This window comes from Mobula hypostoma, chromosome 19 (genome assembly GCF_963921235.1).
Source record: "Mobula hypostoma chromosome 19, sMobHyp1.1, whole genome shotgun sequence".
NCBI lineage: Eukaryota > Metazoa > Chordata > Chondrichthyes > Myliobatiformes > Myliobatidae > Mobula > Mobula hypostoma.
Window position 1 is genome coordinate 30,048,781 of NC_086115.1, and position 26,855 is coordinate 30,075,635.

General features: G+C 41.4%; 1 protein-coding gene across 1 annotated transcript in view; it reads left to right on the forward strand.

The window, feature by feature from the left end:
• pcdh15b (protocadherin-related 15b) overlaps positions 1 to 26,855 on the forward strand; it is a 785,155-nt gene that overhangs the window by 124,408 nt on the left and 633,892 nt on the right. Inside the window, exon 4 of the mRNA XM_063072091.1 lies at positions 14,497 to 14,652. Coding sequence (XP_062928161.1) covers positions 14,497 to 14,652 — 156 coding nt within the window. The remainder of the gene's footprint in view (positions 1 to 14,496; positions 14,653 to 26,855) is intronic.

Here is a 26,855-nt window from a genome sequence, read left to right on the forward strand (position 1 = left end):
TAGGACTAATCAAAATAGGATATACATGGTAAATGGTAGGGCATTGAAGAATGCAGTAGAGCAGAGGGATCTAGGAATAATGGTGCATAGTTCCCTGAAGGTGGAATCTCATGTGGATAGGGTGGTGAAGAAAGCTTTTGGTATGCTGGCCTTTATAAATCAGAGCATTGAGTATAGGAGTTGGGATGTAATGTTGAAATTGTACAAGTCATTGGTGAGGCCAAATTTGGAGTATTGTGTACAGTTTTGGTCACCAAATTATAGGAAAGATGTCAACAAAATAGAGGAAGTACAGAGAAGATTTACAAGAATGTTACCTGGGTTTCATCACCTAAGTTACGGAGAAAGGTTGAATAAGTTGGGTCTTTATTCTTTGGAGCGTAGAAGGTTGAGGGGGGACTTGATAGAGGTAATTAAAATTATGAGGGGGATAGATAGAGTTGACGTGGATAGGCTTTTTCCATTGAGAGTGGGGGAGATTCAAACAAGAGGACATGAGTTGAGAGTTAAAGGATAAAAGTTTAGGGGTAACATGAGGGGGAACTTCTTTACTCAGAGAGTGGTAGCTGTGTGGAATGAGCTTCCAGCAGAAGTGGTTGAGGCAGGTTCGATGTTGTCATTTAAAGTTAAATTGGACAGCTATATGGACAGGAAAGGAATGGAGGGTTGTGGGCTGAGTGAAGGTCGGTGGGACTAGGTGAGAGTAAGAGTTCGGCAAGGGCTGAGATGGCCTGTATCTGTGCTATGGTTATATGGCCCAAATGCAGAGAGAGACACTGAAGTGAGTCAACAGTTCACTGACTGTAATGAGAACAGTTGCAAAATTTGAAGAGAAAGGAAAACACTAAATATTAACTGAAACTTTCAAACTGAAAGATAATAAGTTGACATTTCTGTGCTATTGGTCAAGTCTAAACAAAGCTGGAATGAGAGGAAGGGAGTTAAATACCACCACAATGAAACACTAATTCGCTGAAATGTGCATACAGGTTTCCCCTGCGATCCGAAGGTAGAGCGTCCCTATGAAACGGTTCGTAAGCCGGAATGTCGTAAAGCGAAGAAGCAATTACCATTTACTTATATGGGAAAAATTTGTGAGAATTCACAGACCCAAAAATAACCTACCAAATCATGCCAAATAACACATAAAACCTAAAATAACAGTAAGATATAGTAAAAGCAGGAATGATACGATGAATACACAGTCTATATAAAGTAGAAATACTTTTCCACAATAGTTGCCGGCACTGTTCTCCGGAGTGAAAATCTCACGCAAGCACTCTCAGCAAAAACACGGCGCAAGCACTCTCCAGTAACCTATAAGCTATGAAGCTGCCAAATCATACCAAATGACACGTATATAAAGTAGAAATAATGTATGTACAGTGTAGTATCACTTACCGGAATTGGGACAGCGCCGAGCACACTGAGGATGGTGTGTTAGGCTGAGTCGTCAAAGGTTGGGGCGGTGCAGTGGCCCCCACCCTCCGGGCGGCGACCCAATACCGATCCACGAAGCATGCAGCGGTCCAGCGGTGCCTGGGACGCAGCCAACACATCTTTAAGGAAAAAGCCGAAATAAACAAGCTAAATAATTAGGTGCCGCCTGGCACGTAAATGTCGGCCCAGAACAGAGGCGACGCAATTGGCAATCGTCTTTTTTCACTGCCTTTTTGTCGCGCGCTGCTTTTTTTCATAACAGTGAAAACACCTTCTGTTAGCGAAAACAGGTAACTAATGTAGGTCTTTCGTAACAGTGAGGTTTCGTAAAGCGAATGTTCGAAAAGCGGGGGACACCTGTACTTACGAGCACTATTGCTGAACCTGTTCCGCAGCCCAACTGCAGGGGCACTTAGACCCCATGGCAGAGTCTGTGATTGTAACAGGGCCTCCCACTCTAGTTATAGCTCCTGAAGCGCTAGAGACTTGTGCCCACTGGAAGCCCTGGATGAGGGATTTGTCTAGGATATCATTGGCCAGAACCCAAGAATGTTTCTCAGAAGCATACCCTTCCCAGTCCATGAGGTACTGGACCTTGCCCCTCACCCGACAAGATGTCAGGAGGTGCTGCACATTATAGACCAGGGAACCATCCACCAAGAAGGGAGGAGGAGTAGGATGCTGACTGAATCCAGGGTGGAGATAGTAACCAGCTTTAACTAGGATATATGGAACGCTCAGTGGATCTTTATGAGACCTTGTTGATAGTCTTCTCCACTACAAATGGTGCTCATAAATTGAGAGAAAATATCAATGTCAAGACCCTAGATGGTCGATCTCTGGGCACTGGCAAGATCCACCTTTCCACAGGACCCCTCCAACTTGTGCTTGAAGGCAACCATAGGGAACAACTGTCCTATCTGGTTGATTTGCCTGAACTGCTGCTGATGCTCGGCTTTCCCTGGTTTTCTCAACGCAACCTATGGATTGATGGTTCCTTAAAAGCACTCCATGTATGGGTACCGGCACGCCTGTCTACCTCTCTGGGTGCAGCTCAAACTCTGATCTGCGAATCCCCTCCTGTATCAACTCCGCGTGTTAACCTGTCTGGCATTCTAGCTGAATATGCTTATCTTCCTGAGATCTTCAATAAAAAGAAGGCCACCTCCCTGCTTCCACACCAGCCATACGATTGTGGCATTGACCTTTTACCTGGTATTAGTCCTCTCCTGGGCCAGCTCTTCTCCACCTTTTCTCAACAAACAATGGCCATGGAAGAGTACATCAGGGAGGCATTGGGCTTGGGGTTTATCCGTCTATCAGTCTCACCAGCAGAGGTGGGCGCTTTTTTTGTGAGCAAGAGGGATGGCAAGCTCTGCTCCTGCATTGATTATGAGCCCCTAAACACTATCGCAGTAAAGAACTGCTACCCTCCTCCCCTGTGTTTGAACATCTCGAGAGCAGTCATAGTTTCCAATATAGATCTGCACAATGCTTATAATTTTGTTCATATCTGAGAAGGGCATGAGTAGAAGGCAGCCTTCAATACTGGCCACTATGAGTACCTCGTGATATCCTTTGGTCTGGGCAATACCCCTGTTGTTTTGCAGGTCCTGGTCAATGATGAGCTCTGAGGCATATTGAATTAGTTTGTTTTCATGTATTTGGATGATTATTGATATCTATTCCCACTCTCGACAGGATCACATTCAGCATGTCCAGAGGGTTCTCAAATGCCTCATCGAGAATAACTTTTATGCCAAGCTAGAGAAGTGTGAGTTCAATAAAGAACAGCGAAGGCCATGCATCAGCACCTATTCAAATATATCAACCAGACAGGAGAGTTGTTCTCTATGGTTGCCTTCAAGCACAAGTTGGAGGGGCTCTGTGGAAAGGTGGATCTTACCAGTGTCCAGAGGTCAACCATCCAGGGCTTTGATATGGACATTTTCTCTCAATTTATGAGTCAGAACTCTTCATTTTTGAGCCAGAGGGATATCCACGAGATTCCCGGCTGTTCCAGAATCAATAAATGCCTGAAGTTCATGTGTCTGAGACCTCTACGACAAGGAAGATGGGAACATCACACAATTGCGGGGTGCACCAACGTGTCAAGCTCTCTTTCCTGCTGATGGGTATCCTCTTTTGCTGGGTGCTTCAGACATGAAGCCCAGAATCATCCTGAATTGCCATAATAGAGGCAGGAACCTGTACTCCTGTGCTGATTTTGTTCCTCCTGAGATAGGCATGTGTGCTTCATCTGCATAGGCTCCTCTATGGACTAGGTACTGGGCAATGCCAGTTGTTGATCAAAAGAGCAGGAAGCTCAAGACAACAGGAATTCTGCAGATGCTGGAAATTCAAGCAACACACATCAAAGTTGCTGGTGAACGCAGCAGGCCAGGCAGTCAGACTGCACCTCTTCCTACAGATGCTGCCTGGCCTGCTGCGTTCACCAGGAAGCTCAAAACATTCTTTCCTTGCACCACTCAGTTGCCCAGTTGTCAACTTGAATGGCCAGATTATTCAGGTCATCCAGGCTGTCCTGCTTATCATGGATAGCAGTCTCATGCCGGATCCCTGTATTCAGTCCCTGCTGGAAGGCAATGATACGAGATCACTTGTTCCACCCTGTCTCCACTGCAAGCATGGGGAACTTCATTGCAGGGTCCCTTGCTGTCCGTCTCATTGGCACAGGCCCGGGAGTTGGTGGGCAGCCTCCTGAGACTGTTCTGGAAGGTCAAAAGCTCTCTGTAACTTGGCAACAAATTTCTGAAATGACTGGGCTGCAAGAAAACCTTGATTCTGTAGAGTGTTGATCAGGCTGAGTGGGGGTCTGTCTAAGAGGTTCACCATGTATGCCAGTCTACATATATCATCACTGAACTGACCTGACTAGGTTTGGAAAGTCAGCTCACACTGGGTAGTAAAATTCCTGTAGTTGGTGGGGTCACCGTTGTACTGTATCTGCCTGGTGTAGGAATACTCAGTGCTGGTCCGGACTCAGTTAGTGGCCAAGCTTGATGGGGTAGTAGAGGGGAGGGTTTGGGAGATGTAGGGAATAAGACTAACGTGGCCAAAGACTGCTGTATTGCATTTGTGAGGGCAGTAATGGCCGTCACCTGAAATTGGTTGTCATGGTAGCTCCTGGACTGTGGCTGTGAGAGAAGAAATTGTTGCCACCTGATTCCAGTTTTCTGCGGTGAGCTGCTGAACTGTGCTGAACTGACCTGTTCTTCCAGCTGGGACTGGGCTTGTTATACTGAGATTATCTGCCGTATTGCTTCAGTCACTTACCCCAAAACAGATTCGACCACCTGTAATTCTCCCCTACTTGGCCAATGAATGTCAAGACCAAGGTCAGATATTCTCCTTCTTCTGGATCTATTTTCATGGTCGAGACTTGCTGAAGGCTTGTGTGGATGTGGCCCAAGTGTGGAGTGAGAGAGACACTGGAGTAGGTCAACAGTTCACTGACTTTAATGAGAACTGTTGCAGAATTTGAAGGGAAAAGAAAAAAAGGATAAACGCTAAGCCAACAGGGCCATTAACTAAAACTCTGTGGCTGGAAGTATGAATTAAATACTAAGTGTATACTGCTCCTTTACTGTGTCATTCAAAACAGTAGTCTTGCTCCTTGGACAAGGACGAAGGTAAGCTGGGAGCGTAAACATTGCTGTGCTTTTGGTCAAGTCTCAACAAGACTGAAACGAGAGGAAAGAAGTTAAATTCCACACAATTATTTTGAACGTGCATACTCACGAATGTTATTGCTGAACCTGAGCCACAGTCCGCCTGCAAATTTTCTCGTCTGCTTGGTGTCACATTGGTATGGGAATTTTTGGAGTATTTTAGTCACATTAAAGATGCTGTTTTAAGATATTTTGATTATTGTTAGCCATTTCCAGCCCCTCTGAATTGAGAGTGTTAGAATTAATTTTGCAGAAATGTCACTACCAGTTCTCTCATGAATGATCTGATTTCCATTTTTTTTTTGAATGCACACGTTTCATGTGGAAAATTTTGGCATTTAGCAAGTTACATTTAAATTTTGCCATTAAGTGATCTAGAGTTCTGGCATTTAGCACAGCCACATTGGCCTTGTAAACTATTCAGTTTTCAAATTGAAATTGCATACCTCTGGATCAAAGAATTGTGGATCAAAGTTTCATCACTCTCCTCAATTGATTGCTTGCTGTTTAAATTCTTAATTTAAGCTAATATTTTGGTAAAATACTGAGGTACTAGCACACTGTTTGAAGTGCCTCCTTGCTACTAAACTCTAGGATATAAAAGGCCACATGACTCTCTAAAGAACTATCGCTATTTCTTTTGATTTTATGGTCAACATACATCACAGAAAAGGATTTCAGAAACATTGCGTGATCATTATTAATTTGCTAGTAATTGAACTTGAATTACAATTGATTAAAGTACTTAGCCATACTATAGTGTCTCTTGTTCAAATATAATCTCATGTTCCTGAGGACATGCAGTATAAATGGATATTCTATCTTATTCTTCCAAGTAAAAAAAAATGCAATGATCTGGACTATAAATTATTCAATTCCTGTCTCACTTGTCTCCTATACAGACCAAATAGGCTTGTTAAACAACAAAGGGTCTGCGGATGATGGATATTTAATTAAGAGGTCACTAGATAGGTGCCTTACTTGCTTGATTGAGTTTGCTTAAGGTAATGTTGATGTGCAGGTATATACAAAAAAACCTAGCTCTGTTTAAGTCACTTCATTCTTCCAAAATTCAATGTGTTGTAAAAATTGTTCTGTCATTATATTTATTAGCATAAGTCTTGGATTTAACATAACAAATAGGACCAAAATATGTCTCGATAGTCTTTCTGGATGTTGTCATACTTGATATGGAAGGCAACATGGGGACTCCTGGGTCTGTTAATTTCAATTAATTGCATGGATGGTCATTTCAATTACTCGTGGAAAATTGAGATTTCTTTGTAGTTGTGAAGCTCAGACTGTGGAATTGAAGGTGTTGAGCAAATGTACTTGTAAGTCTACACATTCAGAGCAAAATTTCACCACCTAATTTCACAAATGGTGCATAGTATCTTTGTTTTGAGACTAGCAAATTATTATTGGGAATGGTTACCTCAAAATTAGATAGTTTTGTGCTTTTTTATTTATGAATAAATCACATAAATAGGCGCTTGCCCCTGTTTCCTGTTGAGGTCTCACCTATTTGGTAAGTGGACAAGGTGTTTCACCTTAATATCATTATCCCTTTCACTTCATATCTTGCACATTCATCTGTACATATTGTCTTAAGTATTTAATAAAATAAATTGGATTAATAGTTTGCAATTTATGACCTATAGTTCTAACTCACAATGAAACAAGGAGCCCATTACACTCAAAGTGTGCATAAATTAATACATGGTGAAAACACTCTTTAAATGTTTTATGCGAGTAGTGGAGGCACAGTCTTTGAGACAAGCATAGATTATTTCTTTCTGAGCAAGGAAGTGAAAAGTAGACAAGAACTACAGAGTGGAGGTTCTAATCAGATCAGCCTTTAAGTGGCAGAGGTAGCTTGATGAGTGATCTACTCCAGCTCCTAATTCATCTCTGTGTATGATGATATGCTTAAAGTTGGAAAAAATTGCATCCCCATCACATTTAAACATGATGTATATTTGTAAAAGTGGGATTTATGGTGCTTGAAGGTCCAAATAGATTGGGTAGATCTTTTTCAGTTGATACAGACACAATGGCAAATTGACTGCACCTCCTCTGTAAATCTTTTGTGATTCCCTGTAATTTAAGTTCAGCTAATTATATGAAACAGCAATTAGTAATTAGTTCTAATAACCACAAACATGACTGGACCATCTGGTTCACTGGTCCCCACAGGGAAGAGAATCAGCCATCCTAGTGTGATTGACTCTTCGAAGATGCCCTGGAATGTCACTGGTAAGCCAGTCAGTTACCACCACCATCTTGAGGGCCACTGGGGGATAAGCAATAGGTGCATGTCATTTCAGCCACACCCAGAAAAACAGCCAAATATATCTTTTTAATTCTGAAGCTCAAAAGAGATTAAAAATTCATACCCTGACAGGTTGAGAAGGAAACTCAGGCTGCATGCAACAACTGAGCTACTAAACAGAATGCAATATCTATCTGTTGGGCACACAGCTGTCAGCTGGCAAATGGGTGCTGGTGCAGAATGTTACAGCATAATGTTTCAGGCAGAGAGCAGCAGTACAGAGATAACGAATACTCTTACCGTTATGACATTTATCAAAGCTTCAGTAATGATATAACATTGCACTCCAAAATTAAAGAAACACCAGGTTCAAAAAAAATTCCGGAAAAAAAAGCACAAATATAAATGTTAACTTGCCTGAAAGCATCAGAGACATGAAACTAAATACGGATGTTCAACGTGATGAAAGAGTAGTCCTCATAGGCTTCTCAATTTTGTTAGCACTGTGACTTTAAGTGAGGACGAAAGAAAGCATTAGCATGGAACATTTTCAATCTACAGAATCTTTCCAAGTGCTTCCAGCCAATAAATTACTTCTTTCTGAGCAAAGTTACAGTTGTAATATAAATAAACAATAAATCTGCATAAAATAAGGTTCCGCAAGCATTCACAGAATGAATGGCTTGGTAACCTACTTTTAATGGTGATGAATGAGGGATAAATATTGGAAAGAATATTTTGACACTCCCTTCTTGTTCGCTGAATATTGCTAAAACATCTTTGACATTCATGTGAACAGGCAGACTGTGTTCAATTTACTCATATTTCTGGAGGACATAGGCACATTGGGCCAGATAACCTCTCTGTGCTACCTCTCAGAGCAATCTCATTAATCCCTTTGCCACACTTATTTCCCTGTGACCTCTTCTCTCTGATATGGCCGTTAACTCTCCTCCCACCCATTGACAATAAGGTAATTTACACTAGGTAGATCGAGCCAAAGTCAAAGTAAATCTATTATTAAATTATGTAAATGTCACCACATACTATCTTGAAATTCGTTTTCTTGCAAGCATTTATAGGAAAATTTACGGGATTTTATGAAAAGCTAAACATACTTTATACTTTATACTTTATTGTCACCACACAATTCACTACTAAAATGTACAATCATCACAGTGATATTTGATTCTGCGCTTCCCGCTCCCTAGATTACAAATATTAAATATTAAAATATTTAAAATAGTAAAAATTAGTGAATATTAAAAAATTAAATTATAAATCATAGATAGAAAATAGAAAGATGGAAAGTAAGGTAGTGCAAAAAAAAACGAGAGGCAGGTCCAGATATTTGGAGGGTACGGCCCAGATCCGGGTCAGGATCCATTCAACAGTCTTATCACAATTGGAAAGAAGCTGTTCCCAAATCTGGCCGTACGAGTCTTCAAACTCCTGAGCCTTCTCCCTGAGGGAAGAGGGACGAAAGTGTGTTGGCTGGGTGAGTCGTGTCCTTGATTGTCATAAAGACTGACAAGCCACCAATGTGCAAAAGAAGACAAATTGTGCAAATAATAAAAAACAATGTTGAGAACGAGTTAAAAAATCGTTGAAAGTGAGTCTCTAGGTTCTGTAGAATCAGTTCTGAGTTGAGATGAGTGAAGTTATCCATGCCATTGAGTAAGGTAGACAACCTCAGAGGAAACCACAGTACCCAAATGAAAGATGTGCAGACTCCTTACAGGGAGCAACCAAGGTCAGGATTTGAACCCAGGTTTCTGGAACGCTCTGTCTGGAAGCAGCACTACCTGCTGTGCCATTGAGCTGCCCTAATTCTCTTGAAAATATGAAACCTTAAGCACTGCAGCATTTGTTCCCTCGTTACTGCACTAAAATGTAATGCTAGATCTTGCATAGAACTTGGAGATGAACAAAGTAAAGAATGTTAAGTGGCAAAGGAATGGAGAATCATGAGGCAAAAATTTATAGAGACAGGAACAAGATGAACATTAATTATCTGTCTTTCATGGTTTCAATAACTGGTTGCTAAGTCTGAAATCTGTACCCACTTCTACTGGAACAAAATATGAATATTAAAAATACATTGTAATTTTGTATTTGTTCATGTTGATTTTACTATGTATTATTGCCAAGAGCATGACCCGCAGTGCTTTTAGTGATTCTTTTTTTAGTCGTCAAGCAACTAAGTTCTGATTATGGATATTTGAATCATGATACAGCAGTCACCATACACCAATTTCCATTAGCATTGTAAAACCACAGCCTTACTCTCTGGCTCCCAGTTCAAATATATTGAACAGTATAAAGTTCATGTCTTCCTTTATTAATATGAAATAAATATGCCAGGGAAACATTCTGGTCATACTGTGTAGCAGCATCTTCTCAATGACATAATGTTAACTACTACCAATCAGACACTGTAGTGTGAAAGTGAATTATTACTAGTGTATAGTTTCATTCCTGATGGGGGACTTTTTTCCCCAAATTTGTTTCCATTTTTCTGTCTTAATTTTTCTTTGCTTCTCTTTCTGCTGTGGCTTCGACATTAAATCCACTGTCTTGTTCAGATCCTGAGCTTTGATTTCACAATCCTTTAATCCTGCCCTTGTCATTTTGTTCCTTAATGCTCCTTGGAAAGTGCCCAGTATTTCCATCCTGCTAGTCTGGGAACTTTAAACACAAGAGACCAGGAAGTTTAAATGGGCACAGACAAGTCCAACTAATCAGTGGCAGGTTTAGCAGATCGAAGTTGGCTTGGGGCAATGGAACAGAATTACAAATCAGTTGCTGCATGTACCAGATAACTGATGTGATACCACATATTGAGCCCCTTTGCCTTAGGTAAGCTTTACCCCTTGAGGACTAAATGAGGAAGATATACAGGCCTGGAGCAAAGCAGACAAAAAGAATAATAGGTTTATAAATCAGTCCTCAGTCACCTGTGCCAACTTTGACAGATATTTCCAAAATTCAGTTTGATTCAACAATGTGCAGCTGCACATTTATAATATATCACATTCAGCATCAAGCAACTGAGGATAAATATCGTCCAAAATCTATCTGTCCTTGTAAACTCAGTATATTGCACATATCCTCTCCTAACTTTCTACTGCTTTGCAAGGCAGAGGGATTGAGGACAAATCTAACAGTCTGACAATGAACCTACATAAAGTATTGAGACCAACATTTACAGAGACAACTTGGGGTGTGTTTTATAACTTTAGCACATCCATAAATGCTCTAAAATAATATTGAGCATCTTTGAATATAGTAATTACTATAAACTCAAATTTACAAACTGAGAAAGTAAATTTGCACATAATTGGATATCTGATTTGTATTGATACTCATTGTAGAATAGATACTGGTCCAGATATCAAGAAAAACTGCCCTTCAAATAGTGATCTTTATGTGCACCTGAGTAGGAAAATGAAGCTCTTTTGAGCACATCACTGCAATATTTAACTTCAACCTTTTAATCAAACCATGAGGCTAACTTGCTTTATAAGTTAGTTGGAAAGGGCATGTCCAGGGCAATTCCAGATTTAACTCAGAATTAGGAATAATCCAATAGCTTCATTTATATTCAAAATGGAAAATGAAAGGACACGTTATTGACAATCTTGTGAGGTCGCAAAACAGAAAATCTCTGTAGCCATATCCATATAAAGGCTGTGGACATCAAAGCACTCAACAGGAGATGGAAACTCCTGGAATGTCTTTATCCTCAATTACATATCTTGTAAATTAGCACATTCCCGTAAGACATAAAACTGAAATGCTGTGGCACAAAGATGCCAATCTTACTAAAGGTGATCATGACCTGTTTTGAGCAACTGTTACGGAACTGAGTTTCTAAATCTGCTATCACCAATGCATTGTCCCTCCAGTCAGTGTTGTTAGCATGGTTCACTACAGTTCATCCAAGCTTATATCAACGACTTACTCCACTGTGACATGTGCCATCTAGAAGTGCAAAAGCAGCAATGAATCCAGAATTTCATCCCGAATCAGAAATTTATTAATTTTACTTCTTGCTGATGCCCAGCCTTATTATGAGATCATCTTCATCTTTCAGAAATACTGGAGTTGGGCAGTAATATAGTACTTTAGGAGGTTGGTTATGGCTAGAATTAACTTGTGCCTGAGTAAGGACCTGGACCTGCTCCGATTTGCCTAATGCCACAACAGGTTTACAGTGGATGTAATCTTGCTGGCTCCCCACTCTGCTTTGGAGCACCGAGACACCTCCGCCATCAGATTATTTCTGAATGGACAATGAACCCATGAACACTACCATAGCATATTTTTCCATTTCTCTTTTTGCACTACCTATTTAATTTACTTTTGTTTTTATATATATACTTATTGTAATTTATAGTTTTTATTGTTATGTATTGGAATGTATTTGTGCTGCGAAATGAAATATTTCATGATCTATGCCAGTGATATTAAACCTGATTCTGATTCGGATTCTGATTTTGCAAAATATATATCAGTCTGCTGTTTATCGATTACAGCTGTGCATTCAATGGCATCATCTCCCTCAGTATTAATCACCAAGCTTCATAATCATCTATAAATTTGCAATTGACACCATTATTGTGGTAGAATCTCAAATGGCGATGAGGAGGCATATCATCATCATCAGGTGCCATGTCCAGTTTGAGCTTTGACTGCCATGGCCCACACACTCCTGTTTCGGATCAAGTGGATCAATTCATTGGTATTCATTTCCAGTTCTCTGGCTGCTGTCTCCATTATCATTTGTCTTTGTCTTCCTCTTGCTTTCTTTCCTTCAATCTTTCCCATAATTACCATGCATTCTAACTCCTCTTTCCTAATCACATGTCCAATGAAGTTACATTGCCTTTTCATGATCTCATATATTATTTCTCTTTTTGTGTTTGCTCTGTTCATGACATCCTTGTTAGATATTTGTTTCATCCATGATATTCTTTGCATCCTTCTCAAAAACCACATCTCTGCTGCTACAATTCGTTTCCTCATGTTACTAGATATCGCCCAACATTCTGAGCCATATAACATAACTGGATAAACGTAACATTTCAGTACATATTTCAGGAGGCATATAGGAATGAGATAGATCAGCTGGGTGCAAGGTGTCACAAAATAATTTTGCACTCAATGTCAGCAAGACCAAGGAGTTGATTGGGACTTCAGGAGGAGTAAATTTGGAGAATAGGCACCAGTTTCATTGATGAGTCATGAGTGAAAAGAGTGAGCAGCTTTAAGTTCCTGAGTGTCAACAATTGAGAGAATCTATCTTGGGCCCATCATATTAATGAAATCATGAAAAAAGCACAACAGGGCTCTACTTTATTCAAATATTAAAGAGATTCAGTATGTCACCAGAGACTTCAAATTTCTGTGAGTGTATGGTGAAGTGCACTCTGACTGCATCACAGCCTGGTCTGAAGGCTCTAATACTCAGAATAGCAAGGGGCTCCATGGAGCTGTAAACTCAGCCAGCTCCATTACATACACAACCTTCCCCACCACCATGGAGATCAAGAGACAGTGCCTCAAGAAAGCAGAATGCTTTACTGAGGACCCTCACCTTATGGGACATGCTCTCTTCTTGTTACTAGCATCAGTGAGAAGGTACAGGACTCGAAAGACCAAGTCAAGGATTCAGTGATTTTCGAAGTTCTGATATCATTATGGATTAGAAATTTGAAAACACAGTATCATTTTGCCAACAATAATGAGGATCAAGGAGCAAACAAAGATCTGTACAAAGAATGAACAATTAGCAAGGTAGCAACTCATCCATTGGCTGTTAAGAATGTTATGCTCTGTGGGAACAGAAGAGAGGGAAAGTATTTTATCATAATTATTATTTTTATTTGAAACACACTTATGAGAAGCATAGACATGAGAGAGTCTGTAGATGCTAGAAACCTGGATCAACGCATACAAAATGGTGGAGAAACTCAACAGTTAAGGCAACAACTAGGATGGGAAATGAAAAGCTGATATTTCAGGCCGAGAACTGAAATATCAATTGTTCATTTCCCTCAAAAGATACTGCCTAACCTGCAGAGTTTACCTAGCATTTTGTGTGTGAGAGCGATAGTTTCAAATTAGGGTTATTTCATGTGTTGAGCACACAGATAAAAGAGGGGTGCTACATCCCTTGGGATAGTTATAAATTGCTGAAAGAACTATATTAAAGCTCCAATAATCTGCTATGCAAAAAGTCAGAAATCCGAATGGTTTGGCATCTGACCTACTGGGGGTTGATTCTAATGTTCCTCTCAACACTCTAGGGCTCTGATTCCTGTGTTCCCTTTCATTTAAAGAGCCTCGGTTCTCACACTCCCTTTAACACAGTGAAGATCTGTTTTCAACACTCCCTTGGAGCAACAGGACCCCAGCTCTCATGCTCTCTTTAACACATCTGGACTCTGGTTCTCTGGGACCTCAATATGCCAACTACACTGATCACACTAGAGCCCTGGTTCTCATGCTTTAATAAGGCCCTGGTTCCTGCAATCCTTTTCACTCACTGGAGCTTCAGTTTCTATTTAACAAACTAAGGGCTGGGTTCCTACAATCCTTTTCATCCGCTAGGGCCTCTGACCTTTCACCTAGTGGAGCTTCAGTTCCACATTCATTTTAATTCACCTGAGTGCTGGTTCTAGGCCTCCCGTGAAATTCACCTGCTCTGTTTCCTACACTCACTTTAAACTTACTAGGTTTACTGGAGCAAGTCATGTTCTACCTTATAACATCGATAAAAAAGAGAAGTGTGAAGGAGTATGAGTAGAAATAACAGGCCAGAAAATCCACTGGTCCAGCAAAAAACAAAGTTTTAAGTATGTCATATTCATGGAATTTTATTTTATTGTGTAGTGGTCATATTTTTTTAACATGAGTTAAGTCAATTAACTACTGAGATCTTTTCACTGTTATATTACTAATGGAATGTGAATTACTTCAGCCAGAAGATATTTCCATGGCGAAGCTGGATGCTTTAGTGAGATTTGTGTCTGTGGAACAGGCTTTGTATGTAATAATGCTGAAATTGTTCTTTTGTTAATATCTTAGCCTCCAGCCAATATCCAGTCCATTGTTGTTGTGCTTGATTGCCTGAACCTGCGAGTTGGAAGTGTCATCAAACATGAAGTGCGAATTATTGTAAGGGACAGAAACGACAACTCTCCATCTTTTCGGCAATCACGATATCACGTGGAAATTAATGAGGTACGTATATAAATGAAGGTAGTCAATTAACCAGTGTGTAATTTTAAACATGTTTCTAAGCGGTTTTAAACAAACAATGTTAATATTTATCAAGATAAATATTTTCCTTACTCTGAATGCTTTATTTGTATTTATTGTCATCTTATTGAGTCTTGTCATCTTCAGAAGTTTTCGGATGACTCTGCCATTGTTGAATGCATCAGCGAGGGAGATGAGGTTGAGTACAGGGCTACGGTAAGAAAATTTGTCACATGGTGTGAGCAGAATTATCTGTAGCTTAATGTGAAAAAGACTAAGGAGCTGGTGGTAGACCTGAGGAGAGCTAAGGTACTGGCGACCCCTGTTTCCATCCAGGGGGTCAGTGTGGACATGGTGGAGGATTACAAATACCTGGGGATACGAATTGACAATAAAATGGACTGCTCAAAGAACACTGAGGCCGTCTACAAGAAGGGTCAGAGCCGTCTGTATTTCCTGAGGAGACTGAGGTCCTTTAACATCTGCCGGACGATGCTGCGGATGTTCTACGAGTCTATGGTGGCCAGAGCTATCATGTTTGCTGTTGTGTGCTGGGGCAGCAGGCTGAGGGTAGCAGACACCAACAGAATCAACAAACTCATTCGTAAGGCCAGTGATGTTGTGGGGATGGAACCGGACTCTCTGACGGTGGTGTCTGAAAAGAGGATGCTGTCTAAGTTGCATGCCATCTTGGTCAATGTCTCCCATCCACTACATAATGTACTGGGTGGGCACAGGAGTACATTCAGCCAGAGACTCATTCCTCCGAGATGCAACACAGAGCATCATAGGAAGTCATTCCTGCCTGTTGCCATCAAACTTTACAACTCTCCCCTTGGAGGGTCAGACATCCTGAGCCAATAGGCTGGTCCTGGACTTATTTCCTGGCATAATTTACATATTACTATTTAATTATTTATGGTTTTATTACTATTTAATTATTTATGGTGCAACTGTAATGAAAACCATTTTCCCCCAGGATCAATAGAGTATGACTATGACTATGACTATTTCAGGATGATACAGACTTGATCATGGTATTTAGAATTACATTTTTATAAAAAGCATGACAATCAAGATTACACATCAAAGTTGCTGGTGAATGCAGCAGGCCAGGCAGCATCTCTAGGAAGAGGTACAGTCGACGTTTCAGGCCGAGACCCTTCATCAGGACTAACTGAAGGAAGAGTTAGTAAGAGATGTCCACCCCCACCACCACTCGGCAACCCCGTCTCCCTCAGATCCCACCGTCAACTCCTGGGCTCTCAGAGGCTCCATCTTCCTGTCACCCCAACCCTCCCCTCTCCATTGACACCTCCATCCTCCCCCCTCCCCCCTCTGATCCCAGCTCTCATCCGTGCCGGGTCTTTACCATCCCCTCCGACCTTCAACTGTCGGAGGCAGAATGCTCTGTCCTCAGTAAGGGCCTCACGTTTGTCCCCCTTCACCCACACCTCAGCGAGTTCCGTGTTCGCCACGATGCGGAACTCTTCTTCCGCCGTCTCCGTCTCCGAGCCTACTTCTTCGGCAAGGACTCTTCCACCCCCACCGATGACCCTTCTCCCGTCTTCAACCCTCCTCTTCTTCATGGACACACCGCTCTGGTCTTCTGCCTGCTCTGGATCCCTTTATCGCTAACTGCCGACGGGACATCAACCGTCTCGACTTCACTGCACCTTGTTCCCATTCCAACCTCACTCCTTCGGAACTTTCTGCTCTCCACTCCCTCCGCACTAATCCTAACCTTATTATTAAACCCGCCGATAAGGGGGGTGCTGTTGTAGTCTGGCGTACTGACCTCTACCTTGCCGAGACACAGCGACAACTCGCGGATACCTCCTCTTATTTACCCCTCGATCGTGACCCCACTAAGGAGCACCAGGCCATTGTCTCCCACACCATCACCGACTTTATCCGCTCAGGAGATCTCCCATGCACTGCTACCAACGTTATAGTCCCCATACCTCGCACTTCCCGTTTCTACCTCCTACCCAAGATCCACAAACCTGCCTGTCCTAGCAGACCTATTGTCTCAGCTTGCTCCTGCCCCACCAAACTCGTTTCTGCATACCTCGACATGGTTTTATCCCCCCTTGTTCAATCCCTTCCTACCTATGTTCGTGACACTTCTCACGCTCTTAAACTTTTCGATGATTTTAAGTTCCCTGACCCCCACCGCTTTATTTTCACCATGGATGTCCAGTCCCTATATACTTCCATCCCCCATCAGGAAGGTCTCAAAGCTCTCCGCTTCTTTTTGGATTTCAGACCTAATCAGTTCCCCTCTACCACCACGCTGCTCCGTCTAGCGGAATTAGTCCTTACTCTTAATAATTTCTCCTTTGGCTCCTCCCACTTCCTCCAAACTAAAGGTGTAGCTATGGGCACCCGTATGGGTCCTAGCTATGCCTGTCTTTTTTTTGGCTTTGTGGAACAATCTATGTTCCGTGCCTATTCTGGTATCTGTCCCCCACTTTTCCTTCGCTACATCGACAACTGCATTGGCGCTGCTTCCTGCACGCATGCTGAGTTCGTTGACTTTATTAACTTTGCCTCCAGCTTTCACCCTGCCCTCAAGTTTACCTGGTCCATTTCCGACACCTCCCTCCCCTTTCTAGATCTTTCAGTCTCTGTCTCCGGAGACAGCTTATCCACTGATATCTACTATAAGCCTACTGACTCTCACAGCTATCTGGACTATTCCTCTTCTCACCCTGTCTCTTGCAAAAATGCCATCCCCTTCTCGCAATTCCTCCGTCTCTGCCGCATCTGCTCTCAGGATGAGGCTTTTCATTCCAGGACGAGGGAGATGTCCTCCTTTTATAAAGAAAGGGGCTTCCCTTCCTCCATTATCAACTCTGCTCTGAAACGCATCTACCCCATTTCACGTACATCTGCTGTCACTCCATCCTCCCGCCCCCCCACTAGGAATAGAGTCCCCCTGGTCCTCACCTACCACCCCACCAGCCTCCAGATCCAACATATTATTCTCCATAACTTCCGCCACCTCCAACAGGATCCCACCACTAAGCACATCTCTACCTCCCCCCCTCTGCTTTCCGCAGGGATCGCTCCCTACGCGACTCCCTTGTCCATTCGTCCCCCCCATCCCTCCTCACTGATCTCCCTCCTTGTAAGCGGAACAAGTGCTACACATGCCCTTACACTTCCTCCCTTACCACCATTCAGGGCCCCAGACAGTCCTTTCAGGTGAGGCGACACTTCACCTGTGAGTCGGCTGGGGTGATATACTGCGTCCAGTGCTCCCGATGTGGCCTTCTATATATTGGCGAGACCCGACGCAGACTGGGAGACCGCTTTGCTGAACACCTACGCTCTGTCCGCCAGAGAAAGCAGGATCTGCCAGTGGCCACACATTTTAATTCCACATCCCATTCCCATTCTGACATGTCTATCCACGGCCTCCTCTACTGTAAAGATGAAGCCACACTCAGGTTGGAGGAACAACACCTTATATTCCGTCTGGGTAGCCTCCAACCTGATGGCATGAACATCGACTTCCGCTAATTCCCCACCTCCCCCTCGTACCCCATCTGTTATTTATTTTTATACACACATTCTTTCTCTCACTCTCCTTCTTCTCCCTCTGTCCCTCTGACTATACTCCTTGCCCATCCTCTGGGTTCCGCCCCCCCCCCGTCTTTCTCCCCGGACCTCCTGTCCCATGATCCTCGCATATCCCCTTTACCAATCACTTGTCCAGCTCTTGGCTCCATCCCTCCCCCTCCTGTCTTCTCCTATCATTTTGGATCTCCCCCTCCCCCTCCCACTTTCAAATCTCTTACTAACTCTTCCTTCAGTTGGTCCTGACGAAGGGTCTTGGCCTGAAACGTCGACTGTACCTCTTCGTAGAGATGCTGCCTGGCATGCTGCGTGCACCAGCAACTTTGATGTGTGTTGCTTGAATTTCCAGCATCTGCAGAATTCCTGTTGTTTGCATTTTTTAAAAAACAATCAAGATTAATTAATTTTGCTCCTTGAAAATATTTGTGAATGGATATATTATCCTTGAAAACACAACTCAGTCCTAAGTGTACTTCTTCCAAGTTGCTTGCAACCTGGAAACAAATAGAACTGATCAAAAACTGGTTCTCTTTCGAAGACCAAGAATTTTTAACTTTCTACTTGTTTCTAAATTTCAAATTGGGTTTTGCTTCACCATTGTGTAAAAGAAGGGGCATAAACTGGTCAAACATATGGAGTTAAGTGTCCAAACTTCTTTGGGCGGTTTGAGATCCAGCTGCTGATCAGAGGGTGTATTGTGAAGATGCTGCGAAATTTCTGTATGCTTTTTCTGTCCACCCAACTGTTGCATAAACAGCCGTTCTTTCAATGTCACTGTCATCTTGCACTCTCAGTAATTTCTTCAAAAACTTTTTTTCTTGCTCAATAACAAGAGAGGTTGCTTCAGACTGAACTTTTCTTTCATGAAAGACATTACATGTCTGAAATGGTGTAATTTCATTTTACTTCTCTCTTGAATGCATTCACTTTTATACTGTTATCGAGGTAGAACAGCAATGTGGTAACTCCATTAGATGATGTGTCAGGGATTTATTTAATCCTGGGAAGTATCTCTATCAAGCCCAAGACCTGCAGTTACCTCCACTATACTCTCAGTACTTTTTGCCCAATTACTGGTCAACAGGTCAAATTTTCATTTCCTGTCTGACACATTGAGATTGGTAATAACACTGCTAAGCCTAGTTAACTCTGGATAGATGAGATATCCAACTCTCCCAGCCAAACCATGCACAAAATGATGAAACATTTGAGAGAGAAACAAATTCATGTGTAATTATGTAAAAATGAACACACATTTTGAAAGTGCTATTGGAAGATAATATTCATTTCATTTTTTTTTGTTTTCATTGGTTAAAAGTGTATGTGTGTGTCCGCATTGTTTTTGAGTAAATTAGCCATTCCTTGTAATTATCTTTATTGTTTTCCAGTCAGCCAGAACCCTTGAATTAGACTTACGTTTAAGCACATGTCGACAAATACTTGTGGTAATTGTTTAAACACTAACATCAGTGTGTTTAGAATGATGAGACAAGATTTTCTTTTGTAGTGTTTTCTCTCTACCAGGAGAAGGAAGTAATTTGAAAATGTTGGAAGACCTGCACTGGGAACGTTTAATCCATGAGCATCTTCCCTCCCTGCAGGAAAGTGCTCATGGATTCAATGATGCTAATTAAAACAATTTGTACTCTGGCTTCATTCCCATTATTTCAGTGGCATTTAGTACTAAATCACCTTTTTATCGTCTTAGAGCATATACCTAGTTTGGTGAGTAGCTAAAGTCAATGTTGATTGAAATTATATAGCTAGAGTAATCAGAAATATCAATCCAAGTACTAATACCTTGGAGGATGAGGATGACCACTTGAGATGACTTAGATGGGGCACCTACAGTAGAACCATGATGGGCATATACAATGAGCTACCTTGTGCTTTTGCAGGGATACTGGAAAGCCTTCATGGAGGATGGGACTGGGGTCCTTCCTTTCCAGCAGAGAAATGGTGGACATAATTTATCTCTTCCAAAAAATCATTCATCGTGGATTTGTTAGTAGCCAAGTAAGTCAGTCATGTGATCAGACAACTCCCAGGTTGAAGAGATTTGCCCCAAGGTCAGATACTGGGTTCATACGCTGTAAAGTTTAGCGGACTGAGAGGTGATCTCATTAGAACATACAAATTCTCGCAGGCCCTGATAGGATAGATGAAGGAATAATGTTTCCCCTGGCTGGTACGTGTAATACCAGGAGTCATGATGTGAAATAAGGTATCAGCCGTCTGGATTGAGATGAAGAGAAATTTCTTCACCTAGAGAATCTTTTGAATTCTCTACCCAAGAGAGATATGGAAATTTGTTCTTTGACTGTATTCAAGAAAAGGATGGATTGATGTTTGAATGTTATGAGAATTAAGGGACTGAGTCAAGATAGGAAAGTAGTGCTAAGGTAAAAGATCAGCCTTGAACTTATTGAACGACACAGAAGACACAAGGGGTCTCCTCTATTCCAGCTACGATTTTGTGCATTCAGAATCGGAATACCACTGTCATACGTTTGAAATGTGTTGTTTTGTGGCAGTAGTATATGCAATACATAATAATTTTAAAAAACTATAAAACACAATAGTAAATAAATGCAGAAATAAATACATAATTTAATAAGTAACATAAAAAGAGAACAAGAAAAAGAAAAAAATAGTTCATGTGTTCAGTGTCCATTCAGAAATCTGATGGTGGAGGGTAAGAAGCTATTCCTGAAACATTGAGTACGTGTTTTCAGGCTCCTGTACCTCATTGATGGTAGCAATGAAAAGATGGCATGCTCTGCGCGATATGGTCCTTAATGATAGATTCCACCTTTTGGAGGCATTGCCTTTTGAAAGTGTCCTGGATGCTGGGGAGTCTAGTGCCAATGATGGAGCTGTTGGAGTTTCCAAAGACATACCAAAATCAGCTAAATTTTGTGATAGAATTAATTTATGTGTATATACTGGGACCAGACTGCATCCATCGGAATAGAAGGAGTAGTGAGTGAGTATGTGAATATCATGAGAGGAGTCAGGCAAGGTTGTGCGTTTTCACCAGACTTGTTCAACTTGTGTATAGTGAAAATATCTTGAGAAGTATCAAAGGCATCAAAGGATTCACAATTGGAGGCCGTAATATAAATAACATCAGATATGCTGATGACATCATACCAATAGCTGACTCGGAAACAAAACTTCAAGAACTACTCACTGTAGTGGCAGTAGAAAGGAAATAGCAGAAGCCTCTCAATCAACACCAAGAAGACAGAAAGCATGGTCATCTCCAGAAAGAAAAACATCCCACAATGTGTGATCAAGGTCAGAAATACAAACGTCAAACAAGTCAACAAATTCAGATATCTTGGCAGCCTAATATCAAGTGATAGCAGGTGCGACACAGATATCAAATACAGAATAGCAATGGCGAAAGAAGCTTTCCAAAAAATGAAGACCATATTAACAGACAGAAAGTTGAGCACGTACACTAGAAACAATGCTAGTGCTACATTTACTGCAGTGCTACATTTATTCTATCCTGACTTATGGAAGTGAATGCTGGACCATTTCCCCAGCAATGGAAAAGAGACTAGAGGCAGCTGAATTATGGTTCTACAGGAGAATGTTAAAAATATCATAGACCACGCACACATCAAATGAACAAGTTCTCAGAAGAGACCAAGCAATTAGATCACTCATACCAACAATAAGAGAAAGACAACTCAGATTCCTAGGACACATCATGCAGAAAGATGAACTAGAAAAACTCATACTCTCTGGAAAGATTGAGGGGAGCAAACCTAGAGGAAGACCTCAGCTTATGTACATCAAAAGCCTAGCCGGGTGGCTACACATCGAGGAAATGGAAGTCATCCAGAGAACGAGGGATAGATCTATATGGAAAACCATGGTCATCAACTTCCGCATCGGATATGGTACCTAGACCGACAGACAGATTATTTGTCCCTTTTCCTCGTGTTTCAGAACTTCAGACAAGAATGTTTATTCTTCTATTATTGTTATTGCAAGTAGAAATTTCCACATTTCCAGCAGTATGATAAACATTACAAATAGCCATGGGTTGGGGCTATCCACAAAGGGAGAAAAGGGAGAGAATCCGAGCAAAACAAAATCAGCATGGCTTCTCCTATTTAGGCAAGCATTCTCAGCTAGCGAACAATGAAAACTCTTCAGCATCTGAGGTAAAACAGCAGGAACTTGGCTCTAAAAGTTTCTGCTCCTGACCACAGGTTCATTCTGTGGGGATTCCACTGATCAGATCAAAAGCAGACTGTGTATTCTTGCTAGTTAGCAACACTTAGGCTTCAAGCTGCAACAACTGATGTTTACCCCACAAAGTTAAAGCAAGGAAGATGGTGTAAGTCTATAAATAGTGGAAGAAGAGAATAATTAAAGTGTAGGTACACAAAAAGCTTAAATATTGCAACAGTGTGTTGGTGTGAAATAAAAGAAATGGAAATCAAATCAGGAAGAAGCTTCAACACTAGACTGAGGAAGAGAAGGAAGGTGTGTAAGTTGTTCACACTCTACTTGGAGGATGCAGAGGTGTTTCTCATGGCCAATTTTTAGGGGGAAGACGGAGGTGAAAATCTGCATGTGTTGAGTACTACAGTGCAAGAACAGAATAAAGCAATATTACAGTTCTAAGTTGCATCACACACTTAGTAGTGTGACAGATTGTGTTTGCATTGATAGTCAGATGTTGGGAGATCTCTTCAAGCCACAATCCTTTGGGAAAACAGGGACAACTTTACAATACCTCACCAGTCCTGGTGAGGGTTTCAGCCCAAAACATCAACTGTTTACTTTTTTTCCATTGATGTTGCCTGGCCTGCTGAGTTGCTCCAGCATCTTGTGTGTATTACTTTGAATTCCAGCATTTGCAGATTTTCTCTTGTTGACAATACCTTAATACTATTTGAGTGTAATGGTAGTTCCTTTTTATGCTCTTTTGTGCAGCTAAATACAGAGTTATTACATCAAAGAGAACCAGCATTGCACTCAAAAGAACTATGAAGGTATTATCAATTTGGAGTCATTGAATTTTGCTGCGAGATCATCCAAGGCATGAAAAAATCCAGTAACGCTGTTAGACACAAAAGGCTTGTATGGTGATTGTGATTGCCATCAAGATCTTTTAAGAGACTCCTGAATAGGTACGTGGAGCTCAGAAAATAGAGGGCTATGGGTAACCCTAGGTAATTTCTAAAGTAAGTACATGTTTGGCACAGCTTTGTGGGCCAAAGGGCCTGTATCGTGCTGTAGGTTTTTTGTATTTCTATGAGATGGCAAAAACAAAGGCCATGGAATTCTGTCTTGTGTTAGCCACAGTTCTAACAGTAGCCTAGGGTCTGCAGATAATTCAAATGGCTTTGGTCTAGAAAGAAGGGTAGCTTTGTGTGACTACAAGTGGTGTAGTTATACAGTATATTGTGGTCCACCACCAGCCCTCCATGTTATAGAGGTACGATATGCAAGAGTTCTTTTAAAGAATCTAAGATTCTTCTCTTTTCCGAAGAAAGGGCATCGAGCATCTCTTATACAATGAAATACAAGGCATCAAACAGGAAGGCAGCATCCAATTTTTCTTTAGCCAGAGGGTGATGAATCTGTAAATTCAATACCAGAGATGGCTGTGGAGGCCAAGTTATTGGGTATATTTAAAGTGAAGGTTGATAGGTTCTTGATTAGTTAGAGCTTGGTTAGTTAGTTATAGATTATGGAGAGAAGGCAGGATAATGGGGTTAAGAGAGATAATTAGTCTGCCGTATTGGAATGACGAAGCAGACTCGATGGGCCGATGTAATGTTGAATCAGGTTCACGGGTGCAGCAAGTGGGACAAGAAATGCTCTGACTTCAAATAGATATATTAATCATTTATTTATAAACAGTGAAATTTCAGCCAAACATTCATTTCCCCAAGTTACAGACACTACAAAGCTGAATATTCAACAAACATACAAACATTTAACAAACATACTTAGTTAAAAATATGCGCAGAGCATACTTTCCCAATTGTCATGGACATCTTTGCCTTAACCAAAGGAAGAAGAGAGCAGGCCCCTTCCATGTGCTATTTTATATACCAGGATATTTGTAACTGAACACCAGGCAGTTATCCAATGGGAAAAGCAGTTGCTGTTTCTAAACTAACCAATCACAACGGAAGTGACTTTCGACAATCAGGATAAGGCAATGACCTGCACTGGATTATAGCCCTCCATATCCATCTATTGAGTACTTAATGAAACTTCTTGTATATGTTGAAATAGAACTTGCATCTACCTCTTCCACTGGCAGCTGATTCTACACGTACTCCTTCCTCTGAGCGAAGAAGTTTCCACTCATGTTTCCCTTAAACACTTTATCTTTCACCCCTAACCATGACCTTTAGTTTTACTCTCACTCAACCTCAGTGGAAAAACCTGCTTGCATATACCCCTCATAATTTTGTATACCTTTATCAACTCTCTCCTCATTCTCTTGCACTCCAGGGAATAAAGTTCCAATCTAGTCAACTCTAACATATAACTGAGGTTCTCAAGTCCCGGCATATCCTTGTAAAAGGATGATCAGCAATGAAAAAGGATCTAGTGCTTTCCTGGCATATATGACGAATAAATTCCTCTTGGGCTTCCAGCTGGGTACAGGTATCGATTTTAACCAATATTTAAATGATAATCTCTCCATCTTCATCAGGGCTGATGCCAAGGCACATCTAGCCCGATGGTATATATACCCCTGTGGTTCATTCCTCCTGATTGGTGAGTCCTCGACCGATCAGGCTTCCGCTGTTCCATCTTGTTAACAATTGAATTCTAGGATTTCCTCAATGTGGAGCAGCGTATATCAGCCAGATAGGGCACACAGTAGTAACCCCCATTAAGGAGCATAGGAGGTATATCCGTCTGCCTGGAGAAATCGGCAGTTGCAGAACATTACATTTGCGATGGCCATAGGATGAACTTCGACAGGACGAAACTACTGTGCCATGCGAATGGTTTTTGGGACTGCCTGATGAAGGAAGAAATTGAAATAAAACTAGAGGAAAAGAAATATAACAAAGATAATGGTCTTGCTCTAAATAAGAAATGGGATTTGATTGAAAACAAGTGGAATGGCAGAAACATGACTGGTTGAGGATCAACCAATCAGAAGGGACGGACGATGGGATTGTATACACCACCGGACTAGCCGTGACTAGGCATCAAACTTGATGAAGGTGGCAGAGTTTGTCATTGAAACATTGGTTAAAATTGATACCTGTACTTGGCTAGAAGCCCAACAAGGGTATATTTGATGATCACCAATAATGGACAAATGAGACTGCAAACTGATTGAGTAGAACTGTTTGTGGTTCTTTTGTGGCTGCCACATCTATCATCGAGTATTAGGAGTGGGAATTTCATTTTCACACTTCAACCTGCAGACAATTTCCTGAGAGATGTCATGAGGATCAATGTACACTAACTTAACAATGCACGCTACAGTGCAGATGGACAAACAAAGGTAGTCATTTGCATATGTCTGTAATTGCATCTTAAAATTAAAACAACCAAAATGTTTAAAATGGGGACTTCAAGTAGTAATTCCAAGTGTTCTCAGAAAAATAATTACGGATGAGCTTTATACTGAAGCATCATTCCTAGCAGTTTTGTACTCTGGTTAAAGTTCAAAGTACATTTATTATCAAAGTACAAATATGTCACCATATACAAGCCTGAGATTCATTTTCATCAAACATTAATAAAAAGTTGGAGTAAGTAGTGTTCCCAAATCCAAGCACATTCTTAGGTGTGTGTTGGTTGCCTACAGAAATTTATGCATTTCACTGTATGTTCCGGTGTACATGTGATAAATAAATGTGTCTTTATCTTAAATCAAGTAATTAGTTTACCAGCAGTGGAAAGCAGACCTAGCTGAGGTATAATAAGGATCTTCAAATTTAACCACCTTGACCATTCCAATAAGTTTGCATTTATTGTTTTTTTTGTAAATGGAGCAATCCTTTCATTGCTACACCTTCAAAGTGAAATAAAATAAGATGAGTAGGCAATGGTTCAAAGTTTTGGTTCAAGATGGTGCTGGTGAAGCACAGCGACAATTTGCTGGCAGCAAACACTACCATTAACTACTTTATTGCTTATGCTTTTTCTTGAAAATGATCATTGCAATCAATAGACTGTAATGTTCCTTTTGGGGTTGGTCTTTTGAACCATCTGTATGACCTGGCATTTTTGTGGTGTGAACTGAAGTCTTAAAGGTACAGGATGATTGTGGTATGGCATGAATTGGCCGAATCGAGTTGGCAGGATCTGAGCCCGAGAGCAGGGAATGAGCCGATATTTGGCCATTGCTGGAATGAACTTGGTTGTGATTAGAAGCTGCAAAACCGAGGTGAAGCAGAGTCAAGGCAGCAGGGCCCGGCCCTGAGAGCAAGGAACTGTTTGGCCAATTTAAGTGCCAGCCAGATTGGAAAGATTGAATATGGGCCAAATTGAGCCTGCAGAACCCAGGCCTGAGAGCTTATCGAAGTGCCAGGGCCTGAGTCCAAGAGCGAAGAATAACCCAACGTTTGACCAGTTTAAGCACTGGGCCA